Raw genomic sequence first — 16250 nt, 5'->3', positions numbered from 1 at the left:
CATCGATGAAATATACACGCACGGAGGTAGGCAGGCAGGCGGGCGGGCGCAGACTAATTCCTGGAAGCGAGCTAGAGTCGTGAATAATTCAAGGAGCAATTAAGGCCTGCAGGAAGAAAGGCGTTTATGAAATATTTATGACGGAAATCCCGAGAGATGGGACTCGGCAGCGCGCGCTGCTAGAGCAATGACCAATTGAAGAAGAAGAAGAAGAAGAAGAAGAAGAAGACTCCCCCTTTTCAAACGCCCCAAATAAATCCAAATGCAAGAACAAAAAAAAAACGAAACATAAAAGAAGAAACCAACGGTGTGTTTAGAATTTTTTTCCTCCTGTTTTCAGTTGTTGTGGAGAACAAGGCCGAGAAGGGAAGCCAAGCACACCAAACATGCCATTTTCAGGAGAACATTTTTGTTTGACGACGGCAATGGACCGTCATCGTAACCCTCGCGTCCGATCTCACGGCTGGCCAGCGTGAAGCCTTAAAAAAATAATTTTAAAAAAGAAACAAAAAAAGGGGGGAGACCGGTTATCTTTGTGAATTTTATTAGTCAACGTTTTGTTCCCGGCGGGAGGGTGGATGAGCGAACGGTGAGCACGTCCGCCTCACAATTCCGAGATGGCGGCCTCCGACCTTCCCGTGTGGAATTTATGCATGTCTTCCCCTCCGCGTGAGCTTTCTCCGTCTTCTCCGGTTTCCTCCCACATGCACGCTAACCCTAACTGATCAATCTAAACCCCTATGCAGCTGCAGCAGGGTGCTTGCCGCCCGCCCGCCCGCTTGCTTGCTTGTTGTGCTTTCAGTAGCGTCCCTCCACACCCAGCTGCGTTTGGACCCGCCGTTGGATTTCGCCGTGAACTTGCCGGACTTCCCGTCGGCTCAGCGTGCGTTCCGTGTGGCGGTAAAGCAGACAGAAACACAAACTCCGCCGCCCGCTCCTGCAAGAAAGGCCACGCAGTTCCTTTGCTTTTTGTTTTCCATTCGCGTGCGAGTCGCCAATCCGAATGTAGCGAACTCACTTCCATCGATAACTCACGACAGTTTTATTTCAACGTCAACACGGGCACCTTGACCCCGTGCGTTCGTTCGTTCGTTCTCACGTGGGGTGCGTGAAGTCATCGAGTAGCGTCACCTCCTCTACCAGGTCCCCGGCGACGGCGCGTACCAACTCGTAGAAGTCGTTGGTGTGGAAAGCGGCCCCGTCGGCGGGAAGCCAGAAGGAGATGTCGTTGCGCAGCGGCGGGTACTTGCTCAACGCCTGGGGAGAGAGAAGAGGGCGTTTTGCGAGTTCTTTTCTCATTGGGGGTGACGCACGCCTCCCCAAAGGAGAAAGGCCGGCTCGCTACCTGGAAGCGGACTCGCCGACGGACGTCGTCCACGCGGAATTGCTTGAGGAAGCGCTCGTCTTGGCTCCAGAAGAGGCGGATGTCGGGGATGTCGTAGAGGACCATGGCCAGGCGCTCCAGGCCCAGTCCGAACGCCCAGCCCACCTTGTCGGGCGCGCCGGCTGCAAACGCACCGCCAGAGGAAGCCAATGTTCATCCGCCGGCCCGTTGCGCGCTGTCGAAACGGCGCCCTCGGCGGACGACAAAGTGGATAAAGACGGCGGGAGGAAATCCTCCGCGCCTCCCGCCCGCCTTCCTCGCCATCTGTCCGAGGGCCTCCACCGGCGCTCGGCGTTTAAACTTCAATCGGATGCGGGCGGGCGGGCGGTGACGGGAGCGAGCCGGCCCGCCTCCGCCAAGGAGTGCGCGTGAGACCAAAGGGCCGTCGGAGCGACGTGATATGCCGATGGTCTCTTTTGCGTGGATTTCAAAGAAAGGGCGATTTGAAAGGAGAGCAAAGAAGACGATCCACCTTTAGACAGAGGGTGGCTCCCTTCCTTTTGCTAACCAGGCAGAACCAGCGATTGATTGGCTGTCGACAAAGCATAAGTAGCGGAGGTGTGCGGGGCGTGAAATCTGCTCAAAGTCGTGTTCCTAGCAATTAACAGCCTCTCAAAGCGCTCACCCCTGTCCCGCCGCGCATTAGCAGCTATCCGCCCCGGTGGACAGCGCTCTGTCTGTCGGAAAGATGGAAGTTGTGAGAGAGGGAGGGAGGGAGGGAGGCATCACGCCGGCCAGGATGACAGCCGTGGGCAGGGGGCCGGGCGGGGGCCAGGGGGCGGCGGGCGTCAACACACAAAGGCTCCGATTTCCGCAAGAGGAAAAGAGCGAGCTGCTCGGTGTTGGAGCGTCACCCTTGTAGCCCAACGCCGTGCCTTCTTTTCATCTCTTTGTCTCTCTTCTCGTCCCTCCACCTTCTGCCGACGGCTCGCCGGGAGAATTTCAAGGAGAAAAGTGGGAAGCCTAACGACAGCGGGAGTAGGGGGTGCTGGCTCGGCTCGCACCCGATTTATTGGGGAAGGGGATTAGGAGCCAAAGCCCACACCTGAGCCCGGCGCGGGCCATCCCCGGGGACCAGGGGCCACAGCTTTGAGGGGCTGTTAATTGTTAGCGACAAGACTTTAATCAGATTTGGCTCAGCCCGCGCACACAATATCCCACCCGCCGGCACGCGCCCCCCCGCCGCTCCCCTGGGAAGGAAGGCCGTGTGTAAATCAGGAGGCGTGGCGATGGACCAGTCCCATATGTTGGGAGGGGAACCCCTGGGAAACACACGCCTGGCCGTCCGTGTCTGACATTCCAATTACAGCCACTGGCCACAAACAAGCAGGAAATATAGGGCAGATGAATCAGATTGCCTTTAGTAAAGGGCTTTTTCGGAATATCAAATTGCCTTGGGTAACGGGCTTTTCGGAATATCAAATTTCCTTCAGTAAAGGGCTTTCCGAAAGTGACCGGATGAAGAGTTTTCTTTTCTCCCGCGCTAATCCGTCAACCTGGACTTCCTCTCGCTCTCCTTTGTCCTGCTTCAAGGCCCCCCGCACGCATCCACACAGCCACCCAGCGTGCTCCAGGCGACACATATGGCGGTCACACTATTAAATAAGACACACGCCAGCCAGCCAGCCAACTGGTGTCCCCTGTTGCCGCCACCCTGCCTCCCTCCCCAATGCTCTCTACTGCAGTCGCTCTACTGCTCTATGGCTTTTTTTCCCCCTATTGTTTGTAGCGCTCCAGAAATATTGGATGGAGATGGAAAGAGGAAGGGGGTGTGGAACGTGGCACGTTACCACGGCAACCAGCCACACTGCCGCAGTAAAGATAGAGGGGAGGTGTGCGGGTTTCCTCATGCAGTCCACTCGTGCTCCAAGCGCTTACCTACGAGCATCTTTCAACTATTTTCGGCCTTCTCTCGTGTCACGACCGCGGTCAAACGCGCGGCGGGCGGGATAGGGGGGGCTATGGCGAGTTTGTTCGGGGAACGCTATTTAGCGGGAAGCTCCATCAAAAGAAGGCGCCGGTCCCGAGCACTTGACGGCTGACGCACACATTGATTCAAGGTGACACGTGGAACGAGAATGCTGACTTACGCTAGGACCGCAACGCAAAAACAAACGGCTGAATCCACAGGTTCCGAATCTTGCCTATTCGGGGCTCTACTGTACTTTCTAATCCACTATAAGGGCCGAGTAGCACACTTGTCACTTGTTTTTTTTTTTTAAAGCACTTAGTAGTTTTCATTTGACCAAAGCCTATGAGGGTTAGGTGTGTGTGTGTGTGATAGTTCTCTGACCAGAGTTGAGTAGTTGCTGCTCCATGATTCCACAGCCCAGCACCTCCATCCAGTCGCCATTGTAACGCACCTCCATCTCGAAGGAGGGATGAGTGAAAGGGAAGTAACACTCCAGCCAGCGCACCTCCGCGCCTGAGGACAAGGGAAAAAGTCGATTGATCTTGGGGTATTTGCATCGGCCGGCCACTTGGGGCGCCACCTACCTTCTCCAAACAGATCCCCGACCAGCGCCGAGAGCGTCCCCTTCAGGTGCGACTCCAGCAGCTTGACCGCCTCCAGACTGTGAACTTGCTGTTTTTGGGGCGTCCTGCGCCCCGACTCCTCAAACAGGCGCAAGTCTTGGCCGTTGGCGATGCCAGAGAAGAGCTGAGGGCCCAAAAGTGCAAAGTTGCCCATTGCAGGGACTAAAAGTGCAAAGCTGCCCATTGCATTCCCTTTGACCAAACAAGAACGGCGTCTGGATTATTTTCTTTGGAATTGAGTGGAACTTCAAAACGGACACTCTTTTGCTCATTGCTTTGAGCGTTGAGTGGGACTACTTGGCAACCGCCCCGTAGCGCTTCGTACCAGGGAGGGTTTACGGCCAAACTTGGCGGAGACCGCACCGTATTCTGGGAGTTGGAAAGTGGCACATGGGCTTGGTATTTTCTTGTGTCTTTTCCTTTGTCTACCTGGTGCTCGGAGAAGAGGCGCACGCCCTCCATCTGGTGGAAAACGGGGTAGTGGCTGGCGTCGATCTCGTCCCGTCTGTAGACGTCTCCGGCCAACAGAAAGGCGTCCAGCCCCCCGCTCACCAGCTCTCGCTGGTGGGCCGAGGTGTGAGAGCGAAGCATGGTGTTCCTGAAAGAGTGAACGGGTGGGTGGGAAGCTCGGCTGAGCCATTGAGCGAGCGTGGCGCCCCACCTGTTCAGGTAGTAGTTGTCGCCGCGTTTCCTGCTGGGGTGCCCGCTTGGGATCAGCAAGCTGTCGACCGACGACGCCGGCGTTAGCGAGCGGGTCGGCGGGCGAGGGGCCCGACGTGACGGCGTGGGGACCCACCTGTCAAAGTTCTGCTCCGCCGTAACCACGGGGCTCAGGTTGTCGTGGGCCGAGAACAGTGGGTTTCCAGAGCGAGCGGTGTAAGCGCTGAACACACACACACAAAAGCGCCACCTCGTCAAAGACAATTCCCACTTTTTGGGCAACCTCGACGGCCAAGAGAAGGCGGCAAGACGACACGTCAATGTACCGGCGCTGCGGACTCTGAACAAAGAGTGCAACCAACGTCTGCCGGACAACGACAACCTTGCGCTTCAGGCGCTACTAGTGCTCGCTAATTCTGGTCGGTCACCGAGGAACGATCGAGCACAAAAGTTTGAATGGGACATTTAGCAAGGAGCCCAGTCGCCGAGACGAAGCGGCCATTTCCACAGTGCGTCATGTCGCTCAAAGAAGCGAATTTCAAGGAGGACCAAGAGGAGGAGGAGGAGGGGGAGGTGGCACACCTGTAGAAGTGAGTTTTGATCCTCTCCTTGAGGAGCCAGAGAGGATGATAGCGTTGGTTGTGGAGCTCGCGGCCCAGTTTAGCCAGAATCTTGGGCGTGACGTTGGTGAAGTCGTCGCAAGGGTAAACGCGGCCCAACACTCGCAGGCCTTCCCGGCCCGGGGGCGGCGAGGACCGTCGGCGCCACGCGGCCAGATGGGGCCAGGGCGGGCGCGGCGGCCCCCGGAGGATCATGACGGCGGCGCCCGGAGGTCGGCCAAAGGATAGGCGCCCTCGAGCCCCGCGGACGTCCGATCGCGACAGTCGCTGTCAAAAACTAAAGGAGGAAAGACTGGATTGATTGATGGGTTAGAACCTCATCTTCTTCCGCTCCAGTAAGGGGCCGAGGAAATACACGGCAGTTCACGCTCTGCGTAAAAAACACATGGCCTCATTGGTCCGGTCGACACCCGAGTCGCCACCCCGGGCGAGCGGGCCCGTCGATTTGGCCCGCCCGCCCGCCCGCCTTAGGCTGAAGTCTGACGGGAGTGCAACTGCTCCAATGGTGAAGTCAGGAAGCATCCAAATAAATACATTCATTGAAATACAAATCAAAACATTGAAATAAACATGCATATTTCTAGGAAATATAACAAAACACAAACACATGTGTGGAAGTGATGCCATAAATGTTGAAACGAACGAACAAATGCTGAGACATCATCACATTTCATGATGGATTTTTAAGCAGCAAATTTGGAATTTGGGAATTACATTCGAGGTCAAACGATAGTCAAATAATAGCGAGGTTAGGTTGTCTTACTCTGACCACCGTTCGGCGCCGTCTTCCTTGTTTTAGAAGTCCGAAGCGTGCCAGAATGCTTGGTAGGTTTTTGAAAGAAAAACAAAATGCAAAGGCATATCCCCAGACCCCTTAACGGTGTGCGTACATACCAAACGAGAGTCTGGCCCCGATTTACTACGAAGGGGAAAAAAAAACAAAGTTAGGAATGAACGAGGCGAATGCTAACTTGCGACTGGCGCTCTTTGAACACACTTGAGTCGCGGGGTCCTTCATTGCCCGCCACCGACTGTAGCCGCTAAGCTAACTGACGACAAGATGGCGGCGCCCTCCACATCGCAGGTGATTTCTCTCTACAGGATGCTCTTAAGAGAAAGTTACAATTTCCCGTCGTACAATTACAGGTGAGGCTTTTGCGCGTACCCATGCCGGGCTGCTTCTACGGCGTCTTTCCAAATGTGTTTTCTGCGTTTCTTGTGTAACTACACGCAGGATTTGCATCAGACGTTACAATCTGCTTGACAGCCTGTATAACTGCCTGCGTCACTAACTGCCCGCCTAACTGCCTAAATGCCTAACTACCTAACTACTTAACTGCCTAACTACCTAACTACCTAACTGCCTAACTAGCTGCCTGCCTACATCCGAGTCACAAATTGTATCGCTTCATGTGTCCTGTCCTCGTTTAGCTCTCGCTGTTGGGTTTAATAGTTTGCCTTTTAAAGTCAACAATTTGAACGATTTTCTGCCAAGCGACTGTCGTTTTTTATGGTTTTCGTCCAAAGGCAGTGACACTTAGTCATGGGTTTGTGAGGCTTTGCGTATCGTTTCGACACAGTGACAATGTGTTGACACTGTGTTCCCGAACACTGACACCTGGTGGACTTAAAAAGTCACTGCAGGAAGCATAGTTTACACCAGGGGTCGGGAACCTTTTTGATAAAGAGACCCATAAACAATTCATGTTTTCAAACATTATTCCTTGAGAGCCATACTCAGAATTTAAAAGTAAAAATACATGAAAATATGTGCATTTGTCAATCATTTCACCACTTTGAAAGTAAAAAAAAGTCTCTGAATTCTTTTAAGAACATGTTTTCACTGTTGCTAATCAATGAGTATCAATGAGAGTATGCATGCAGAAGAGTATAATGAAGAAAAATTATGATTCAAAAGCCGCTGCGTTCGGGACTTAGGTGGTCTCTCACCAGCGGTTCCCATATTTTACCACACAGGTTAGCGGAGAGCCATATACACCCATCAAAAGAGCCACATATGGCTCCCGAGCCATAGGTTCCCTACCCCTGGTTTACATGCTCAACTGACACTGATCTGATGACCTACTGTATCCAATGCCAACATATGCCTTTACATTTTCTTGTTCCGTATATGTAATGTAATTAAAATGATCTTTTATATTTGGTGAAGTGAACATCTGTCATAATGTCATAACCTAAGTTGAAGTGCGATAACAGTGGATTTGTTTAAAGATTTTGATTCAAAAGATGAGTTTCTACACGGTTGTGTCGTTTGTCATTCGGTTCTTTGTCGCAATTTCTCCTGCTTTGGAGGCCAAAATGCAAAGTGGTTTTTGCTAACAGCGAAAGGAAAAGGCATTTGACCCGGGGCAATGACGCCGGCAAGTGCGGAGCGGGAGTTGACGACGATTAAAATGACCCTAAAATGCCTCTTTTGCAGGACCTACGCGGTGCGCCGAGTGCGTGACGCTTTTAGGCTTCACAAGCATGTGGACGACCCAAAGAAGGTGGAGAGCCTGCTGTTGGAGGGCCGCCAGTCGCTGGCGCTGATCCAGAGGCAGGTGAGGCAGGCGCACGGAAGAACTCGCTCGCTCAATCACTCACTGGCTTGGCCTCGGGTTCGCTCGTTGGACTAGCACGCAGATACGTACGGCCGTTTTACCGAGCGGCCACCCCCCTCATTTTTTGGGCCCCGCCCATTTTCACCCCAGCAAGTTCCCCTTTGATCCATTCATACAATTGCTCCCGTAACGTGTCGCGCGTGGATTGCAGGTGCTGGTGGGAGCCATGTTCCAGGCACCCAAGACGGTGGTGGAGTAGCGGCAGAAGCTCGGACGTCGCCCGCCCGCTCGTTGTTCCCGAGGAGGCGGGAGGCGCATCGGTTCCGTCTCCCGGCTCGGGCATTTTTCCAAAATAAAAAAGACCTAGGTGTGATCAACTGCAAAAGGGAGCACCTTTTTAATGGATGCGCATTGGCGTCACCTGGTTTTGTTTTGGGCCCGGCCCAAAGTGCGTAGCGATGCGGGGGCACTTGTCCTTGCGCTAAATGTAGCGGTGGGCCACCACCAGCCTAAAAGTGCTGGTGCTGCGTCTATTGGCTGAATGGAAATGACTTTGGTGGACTTGAATGAATCTTTCACGTTGAACACCTGTAAAGTTTGCAATTTCCGCCCTCTCCTAATCCAGCCGTTGGCCAATACAGACATATTATTTCTCTTGTATTTAACACCATAGGCCATTTTCCAATTGCTGCCATCTTGCAATTAGATTCTTTGTTATTTGACACCATAAGCCATTTTTCCAACTGCGCCCATTTAGCACATTTTTTCCGCCACTGGCCCAAACCGGGAATACATTTTCATTTCTCTTTGGCCCAAACCTTTCTATATACTTGCACGATGGTGAGGTGATCAAGGTGGGCTATTGTTTTTGGCTTGCTAACTCGTGAATGTCAGCCTTTCCATTTTCCCAAAAACTTGACATTGCTTCAGTGTGTTGTTGTTGTTGTTTTGTTCACTTCACACTGTTTACTTTCTTACTTTTTCCATCTCCGCTTTCTCAGCAAGTCTGCAGTGTTGCCTGAAACTCTTTGGTGTCCAGCAAAAGTTACTTACTACCCTTACTAAAAGTGCATTTTTTTGTGGTCAAATGAGCGGACGTTCAATAAGTCAGCCCGCTTAGGCCAAGCATTACGCTAATTCCATTCAAAACAGACGTGGCGAAGCAGTGGAGACTTCCGTGTGTTTGTGGAGCTTTTAAAACATCAAAAATACAGTGATAAAAGCACCGTATAGCTCATAATTTCAAAATGAAAAAAAGTTGCTCCATTAAAGAACACACTTCACTCCACAAGTACAATATTATGTGAACCCCCCTGAATGTTTTTTTATGTGATACTGTAACTGTAAATCATTTTTTTTTCCATAATTTCAAGACAAGGTGTGTCAATCCTAGCAGTACACATATTCAAAATTATGCAATTTAACTGATTAAATTTGGAGAAATTTGAAATTAAAGTTGCTACATGGGTACTTTGTAATGGTTGCACTTCCCATATTTGTGGTACTGTAAATAAAGACATTTTCATAGTTCCCAGGCAAGGGGGGTCAGGTTTAGGGTTTCAGTCAGTGTTTTGCCTTGAGTGATGGTCCGGTGTGCCGCGGCAGATGACACTTTCCTAGCCTACATAATCCCTCATTGAAGTATGGCAATGTTGACGTTGAGCTGGTGCTGTGTCAACCAGGGTATGGACGGACACAAAGGAGAAAAAGGCGACTGCCGACTGGATGACAACTTGGTCAGTGGAGCGCACTTGGAGTCCACATCATGACATCTTGATATTGGGCGTCTTTGTTTTCTTTCCCATCAGGTTCAAATGATTTCCCAGCCAGGGCCCCCAGGAGCTCCAGGGTTAGCTGGAGCCACTGTGAGTGACCCTCGCAAATCCGATGAAGTGGGGATTTGCGTCAAACCTAAATAAAAGCGGACAGAAAGACGTTCAGTTGCAAATCACGTGAACTCTCCAACCTTCATTGGCAATAATAGGCCCCAAATCCATTTCAATTACAGTGGTACCTCGACATACGATCTTAATCCGTTCCGGGACTGAGATCGTACGTCGAGCTTTTCGTAACTCGAGCGGACGTTTCCCATTGAAATGAACTAAAAACAAATTAATTTGTTCCAACCCTCTGAAAAGAAACACAAAAACAGGATATTGGATTGGAAAAAATATTTTATTTCTTCTAATTCGCCATCAATTAACAAATTAACACATAACTAGTGGTTTAATACTATTAAACCACTAGTTATGTGTTAATTTGTTAATAATATATATAATATATAATATATAATATATAATATATATATATATATATATATATATATATGTATATGTATATATATATATATATATATATATATATATATATATATAATGTATGTATATGTAATGGTTTATTTTGAAACTGCTGTATTCAGTTTTATTGATTTGGAAGAATACACATCTCTTTGGTAGCTATACAAAATAGCTCTGGTCTATCTGATGGTGCAAATGTAATTCCATTTTTCAAAATAAATCATTGATTGATTCAATCATTTTCCGTAGCGCTTTACTTCGCAGGGATTGCAAGGATGCTGGCGCCTATCTCGGCCAACTATGGCTTGCCAGCCAATCGCAGGGCACGAAGACAACAACACGCTGATTAACTTCAAATGACTTCAGGTGGTGGGACTAGGCACACTATCTCAGAACTATTGCACGCCAGTCAGGTAAAACAATGATTATAACATTTATTTTAATGTCTTACGAGTTAGTTGCTTGTTATAATGAACAAGTGTGCGTTTATTTTGATGTCTTACGAGTTAGTTGCTTGATATGGCGAACAAGTGTGCATTTATTTTGATCTGAAGATCGCCATGTTGAGCTCCGCTAAGCAAGCAAGGGTTAAGGTTAATACTTAAAGCTAAAATTCTAATGTTATTTTGCTAAATGATGTATTCTGCAAGTATTAATAAGAACCGAACGGTGTTCTTAACGTGGTGGTTATTGTTACGGGATTCCAACGGTCTTTTTTGTGTGGAAATATCACGCTAATGAGCGATTAGCACGAGGCTAGCGCGAGTGGCTAATCGCTACGCTAGCAGGGAGTCCACGTAGTGCTTCTAACTGTACTTTATTGTGGATGCTAAATGAGCGTGAGTTAAGCTAATGTTCTTATTCCTATGATTTTGTTTGTAAAAATACACTTATTTGTCGGTGCGAATGGGCTAAACGTTTTGCTTAATGATGTTAAATGCAACTGCAAAAACGACATAGTATAGTAAGGCTTTTTTCTTAAAAAACGACATAGTATAGGAAGGCTATTTTTTTCAAAAAACAACAACAACATAGTATAGTAAGGCCTTTTTTTTCTTTAAAAACGACATAGTATAGTAAGGCCTTTTTATCTTTAAAAAACGACATAGTATAGTAAGGCTTTTCGTAAAAACAGGACACAATGTATAACAAGGCTTTATTCATAAAAAAACGACATAGTATAGTAAGGCTTTTTTTCTTAAAAAACATCTTGGTATATAGTAAGGCTTTTTTTTCTTAAAAATCGACATAGTATATGTAGTAAGCATTTTTTCTTTAAAAAACGACCATGTATAGTAAGGCTTTATTTCTTAAAAAAAACGACATAGTATAGTAAGGCTTTTTCTTTTTTAAAAAACGACATAGTATAGTAAGGCTTTTTTTCTTAAAAATACGACATAGTATAGTAAGGCTTTTTTTCTTAAAAATACGACATAGTATAGTAAGGCTTTTTTTCTTAAAAAAGCGACATAGTATATAGTAAGGCCTTTTTTTCTTAAAAATGACAGTATAGTAAGGCTTTTTTTCTTAAAAAACAACATTTTTCTTGAAAAAAAAGACCATGTATAGTAAGCCTCATCTCATCTCATTTTCTGAACCACTTTATCCTCATTAGGATAGCGGGGGATGCTGGAGCCAATCCCAGCTGTCTCCAGGCCAGAGGCGGCGGACATCCTGAATCGGTGGCCAGCCCATCTTAGGGTACAAGGAGACGGACAACCACGCTCACTGTATAGTAAGTCTTTTTTCCTTAAAAACGACATGGTATACTAAAGCTTTTTTCTTAAAAAACGACTTAGTATAGTAAGGCTTTTTTCGTAAAAGCATGACACTATGTATAAGAAGGCTTTATTCATCAAAAACGACATAGTATAATAAGCCTTTTTTCTTAAAAAACGACCATGTATAGCAGGGGTCGGGAACCTTTTTGACAGAGAGAGCCATAAATAATTCATATTTTCTAATGTTATTTCTTGAGAGCCATTCTCAGAATTGAAAAGTGAAAATACATGAAGTTTTTTTTGTCATTTCACCACTTTTAAAGTACAAAAAGTCTCTGAATTCTTTTGACAACATTGTTATGCTGTTGCTAATAAATCAGTATCAATGAGATCATGCATCCAGAAGAGTAATAAAACACAAAATTATGATTAAAGTGGTGGTAGAGGTAGTATCAACGCCACAGTGACGCTCATATTAGTGCGTTCGGGACTCGGCTCTCTCACCAGTGATTTCCATATTTTACCTCACAGGTTAGTAGAGAGCCATATGCACCCATGGAAAGAGCCACATATGGCTCCCGAGCCATAGGTTCCCTACCCCTGATGTATAGTAAGGCTTTATTTCTTTAAAAAAATGACATAGTATAGTAAGGTTTTTTTTCATTAAAAAAAACGAAATAGGACATAGTATAGTAAAGCTTTTTTCACAAAAAACAACATAGTAAGGTTTTTTTCTTAAAAAACGACATAGTATAATAAGGCTTTTTCTTTAAAAAATGACCATGTATAGTAAGGCTTTTTAAAGAAAAAAAAAAGACCATGTATAGTAAGCCTCATCTCATTTTCTGAACCGCTTTATCCTCATTAGGGCAGCGGGGGATGCTGGAGCCAATCCCAGCTGTCTCCAGGCCAGAGGCGGCGGACATCCTGAATCGGTGGCCAGACCATCTTAGGGTACAAGGAGACGGACAACCACGCACACTGTATAGTAAGGCTTTTTTTCTTAAAAACCGACATAGTATAGTAAGGCTTTTTTTTCTTAGAAAACTACATAGTATAGTAAGGCTTTTTCTTCTTAGAAAACGACATAGTATAGTAAGGCTTTTTTTCTTAAAAAACGACATAGTATAGTAAGGCTTTTTTCTTTAAAAAACGACATAATATAGTAAGGCTTTTTTCTTAAAAAAACGACTTGGTATAGTAAGGCTTTTTTTCTTAAAAATCGACAAAGTATATGTAGTAAGCATTTTTTCTTAAAAAAATGACCATGTATAGTAAGGCTTTATTTCTTAAAAATATGGCATAGTATAGTAAGGTTTTTTCTTTTAAAAAATGACATAGTATAATAAGTAAACTTAAACTAAGTATTGTATAGTAAGGCTTTTTTTCTTAAAAAACGACATAGTATAGTAAGGCTTTTTTCATAAAAACATGATACAATGTATAACAGGGCTTTATTCATCAAAAATGACATAGTATAATAAGCATATTTCTTAAAAAACGACCATGAATAGTAAGGCTTTATTTCTTTAAAAAATGACATAGTATAGTAAGGCTTTTTTCATAAAAAAACGAAATAGGTCATAGTATAGTAAAGCTTTTTTCACAAAAAACAACATAGTATAGTAAGGTTTTTTCTTAAAAAACAACATAGTATAATAAGGCTTTTTCTTTAAAAAAATGACCATGTATAATAAGCCTCATCTCATCTCATTTTCTGAACTGCTTTATCCTCATTAGGGTAGCGGGGGATGCTGGAGCCAATCCCAGCTGTCTCCAGGCCAGAGGCGGCGGACATCCTGAATCGGTGGCCAGACCATCTTAGGATACAAGGAGACGGACAACCACGCACACTATAGTAAGTCTTTTTTCCTTAAAAATGACATGGTATACTAAGGCTTTTTTCTTTAAAAAACGACTTATCATAGTAAGGCTTTTTTCACAAAAAAACAACATAGTATAGTAAGGTTTTTTTTCTTAAAAAATGAAATAGTATAGTAAGGCCTATTTCTTTAAAAAACGACCATGTATAGTAAAGTGTTTTTCTAAAAATAAAAAAAAAAGACCATGTATTGTAAGGCTTTTTTTTTCTTCCTTTAAAAAAAGGACCATGTATAGTAAGGCATATTTTCTTTAAAATGACCATGTATAGTAAGGCTTTTTTTTAATTTAAAAAATGACCATGTATAGTAAGGCTTTTATTTATTAAAAAAATGACCATGTATAGTAAGGCTATTTTTTTTTTTAAATACAAAAAAACGCATTGTGAGGCATTTGAGCAATAATAGTCCTATTTGACTTTATTGTATACATAATGAATGAATCTTGGCTTCTGGCTCATCCTCACAAGGCTCGTGTACGTCCAAGATATTTGTTGAATGTAAGCTACAGCATGGAGGAAATGTTCCCCACAAGTTGCCTAACGCCTTGCCTTGTTTGTTGACAGACTCGTACCGGCGCACCCCGGATTGCGCCTTCATCCAGGAGTCTCCGGCGCCCCAGTGAGCGGAGGCTGACACAGTCATGCTTTTGGACGGCCCCCGCAGATGCAGGCGGACGATGACGCCGCCGCCGCCGGGCAAATCCTCACTGATCTGCAAGTGGTTTGAGCTGTGTCCCCGACGTGGATGTGGACGTCTGGCAGAACAACGCCACCATGCGGTTCTTCGACAGCCGGCGGTTGTGGTGGGACTGCCAACCAATAAAAGTGTTTGGGTGGCTTATTTGAAATCCTAGCTAATAGCCAGTGTCTTTTGTTTTTTAGGCCAATTCTTTTAACTAATTTTGATGTCATGTTTAAATGTAAAATTTTATTTTTGAATGTTTTTTTTAGTAAAAGGTAATTATTCTCATGTCGCAGGTGGCTCTCCCCGCCGAAGGCGGGGAGAGTCACCAAGAGTACGTCTGCGGGACGCGAACCGGCTTCCACTCGGTCGGCACAAACTCCACTGTGCGCATACTTACCGGTCGCGCTAAAGGGCCCTCCCACTAAACTTCGGCCGCCTAAGTCTTTTCGCTGAGAGGGCGCTCGAGTAATTTGGCTAAGTGTGCAAGCCGCCTCCCTACTCAGCATGGTCCTGTCCAATAAAACTTTTTGGGTGGCTTATTTCAAATCCTAGCTAATAGCCAGTGTCTTTTGTTTATTTAGGCCAATTCTTTTAAGTAATTTTGATGTCATGTTTAAATGTAAAATTTTATTTTTTAAAGTTTATTTTTGTAAAAGGTAATTATTCTCATGTCGCAGGTGGCTCTCCCCGCCGAAGGCGGGGAGAGTCACCAAGAGTACGTCTGCGGGACGCGAACCGGCTTCCACTCGGTGGTCGGCACAAACTCCACTGTGCACATACTTACCGGTCGCGCTAAAGGGCCCTCCCACCGTCCCACTAAACTTCGGCCGCCTAAGTCTTTTCGCTGAGAGGGCGCTTGACTTATTTAACTAAGTGTATAAGCCACCTCCTTAAAAAGTACAGTCCTGCCCACTCAGTTTTTATTTGACCTGGAAAGTGAGAAGTTGGAGGAGGCGGGGAATCTAACCAATGACCTTTTGTATGGTAAGTTGGTGCTCTACTATTGAGGCCAAGTCAGCCACCTGGTGAAATCGACATCCTACATCACCGCCATCCGCAGGTGAGTCTAAGAAAAACAAGAAAAGAAATATTTTCTGCACAGCAACATGAATGTCTCTTTTAAACTTCCTTTTTTTGTCTTCAGGTATCCTCGCTCTCCACAGTTTGGGAAACCTTTTGGTTGGAAGACTGTCCATCCCACAAGTCATCCATTTTTGCCTTTGTCACTCATCTGAAAAATAAAAAATTAAAGTTGACATCCTAGTATCTCTTGTTCTATTATGTGACCTTGACTTTTATTTATAAGAAATATTTTTTTTCATTCTAAAAACCTTTTTGTAAGGGGATGTGGCTATGCACACGCACTATGATCGCTGCAACAAGGCGAGACATCACATACCGAGCCAATACGAAGGCGACCGGTCGGGGAGGCGCTTCATCCGCAAGCTGCTCCCAAACCTACTCCATCCTGTCAGAGAGACCACAAGAAAAAAACCTTACTATACATGGTCATTTTTTACAGAAAAAAGCCTTACTATCTGCGTCATTTTTTAAAGAAAAAAGCCTTACTATACTATGTCGTTTTTTTAAAGGAAAAAAAAAGCCTTACTATTCTATGTTGTTTTTAAGAAAAAAGCCTTACTATACTATGTCGTTTTTTTAAAGAAAAAAAGCCTTACTATTCTATGTTGTTTTTAAGAAAAAAGCCTTACTATACTATGTCGTTTTTTTATTAAAAAAAGCCTTACTATACTATGTCATTTTACGAAAAAAAAGCCTTACTATACTATGTCGTTTTTTTATTAAAAAAAGCCTTACTATACTATGTCATTTTACGAAAAAAAAGCCTTACTATACTATGTCGTTTTTTATTTAAAAAGCCTTACTATACTATGTTGTTTTTTT

The 16250-nt window shown here is 45.6% G+C and overlaps 2 protein-coding genes and 1 long non-coding RNA gene across 8 annotated transcripts; 2 read left to right on the top strand and 1 right to left on the bottom strand.

Annotated features, from left to right (window-relative positions):
* Nucleotides 1–527: 527 nt before the first annotated feature.
* fars2 (phenylalanyl-tRNA synthetase 2, mitochondrial) lies at nucleotides 528–6383 on the bottom strand. Of its 5 annotated transcripts, none has more exons than XM_077624310.1 (10): nucleotides 6365–6383; nucleotides 5162–5476; nucleotides 4716–4802; nucleotides 4581–4640; nucleotides 4349–4517; nucleotides 3881–4043; nucleotides 3678–3809; nucleotides 1346–1506; nucleotides 1100–1257; nucleotides 528–937 (listed from the first exon to the last, which is right to left on the bottom strand). In XM_077624310.1, the coding sequence occupies exons 2-10, from the start codon at nucleotides 5392–5394 to the stop codon at nucleotides 799–801; spliced, it is 1302 nt and encodes a 433-aa protein (XP_077480436.1). In that variant the 5' UTR covers nucleotides 5395–5476; nucleotides 6365–6383; the 3' UTR covers nucleotides 528–798. The 5 variants fall into 5 exon arrangements, 3 of the variants coding, with proteins under 3 accessions (XP_077480436.1, XP_077480435.1, XP_077480437.1); XM_077624309.1 differs by lacking the exon at nucleotides 6365–6383 and adding an exon at nucleotides 5963–6220; XR_013305833.1 differs by lacking the exon at nucleotides 6365–6383 and having other exon boundaries at nucleotides 789–937; nucleotides 1019–1257; nucleotides 5162–6224.
* lyrm4b (LYR motif containing 4) lies at nucleotides 6196–8145 on the top strand. Its single transcript, XM_077624312.1, has 3 exons — nucleotides 6196–6345; nucleotides 7640–7760; nucleotides 7972–8145. The coding sequence occupies exons 1-3, from the start codon at nucleotides 6260–6262 to the stop codon at nucleotides 8017–8019; spliced, it is 255 nt and encodes an 84-aa protein (XP_077480438.1). The 5' UTR covers nucleotides 6196–6259; the 3' UTR covers nucleotides 8020–8145.
* Nucleotides 8146–10150: 2005 nt separating this feature from the next.
* LOC144092120 (uncharacterized) lies at nucleotides 10151–14513 on the top strand. Of its 2 annotated transcripts, XR_013305980.1 has the most exons (5): nucleotides 10151–10470; nucleotides 11673–11792; nucleotides 12647–12766; nucleotides 13519–13636; nucleotides 14225–14513. It is a non-coding gene; the product is annotated as an uncharacterized LOC144092120 (long non-coding RNA). The 2 variants fall into 2 exon arrangements; XR_013305981.1 differs by lacking the exon at nucleotides 13519–13636.
* The last annotated feature ends 1737 nt before the right edge of the window (nucleotides 14514–16250 follow it).

This window comes from Stigmatopora argus, chromosome 17, assembly GCF_051989625.1.
Source record: "Stigmatopora argus isolate UIUO_Sarg chromosome 17, RoL_Sarg_1.0, whole genome shotgun sequence".
Classification (NCBI taxonomy): domain Eukaryota; kingdom Metazoa; phylum Chordata; class Actinopteri; order Syngnathiformes; family Syngnathidae; genus Stigmatopora; species Stigmatopora argus.
This window is presented reverse-complemented; position numbering and strand designations above follow the sequence as displayed.

Excerpts from the sequence above, each read along its gene's own strand:
- fars2 (XM_077624310.1), bottom strand. The coding sequence starts at position 5,394 with ATGATCCTCCGGGGGCCGCCGCGCCCGCCCTGGCCCCATCTGGCCGCG. Across the intron at positions 4,641-4,715 it reads GCGGAGCAGAACTTTGACAG|CTTGCTGATCCCAAGCGGGC; the intron begins GTGGGTCCCCAC and ends GTCGGTCGACAG. Across the intron at positions 3,810-3,880 it reads CGGGGATCTGTTTGGAGAAG|GCGCGGAGGTGCGCTGGCTG; the intron begins GTAGGTGGCGCC and ends CCTTGTCCTCAG.
- lyrm4b (XM_077624312.1), top strand. The coding sequence starts at position 6,260 with ATGGCGGCGCCCTCCACATCGCAGGTGATTTCTCTCTACAGGATGCTC. Across the intron at positions 6,346-7,639 it reads TTCCCGTCGTACAATTACAG|GACCTACGCGGTGCGCCGAG; the intron begins GTGAGGCTTTTG and ends CCTCTTTTGCAG. Across the intron at positions 7,761-7,971 it reads TGGCGCTGATCCAGAGGCAG|GTGCTGGTGGGAGCCATGTT; the intron begins GTGAGGCAGGCG and ends CGTGGATTGCAG.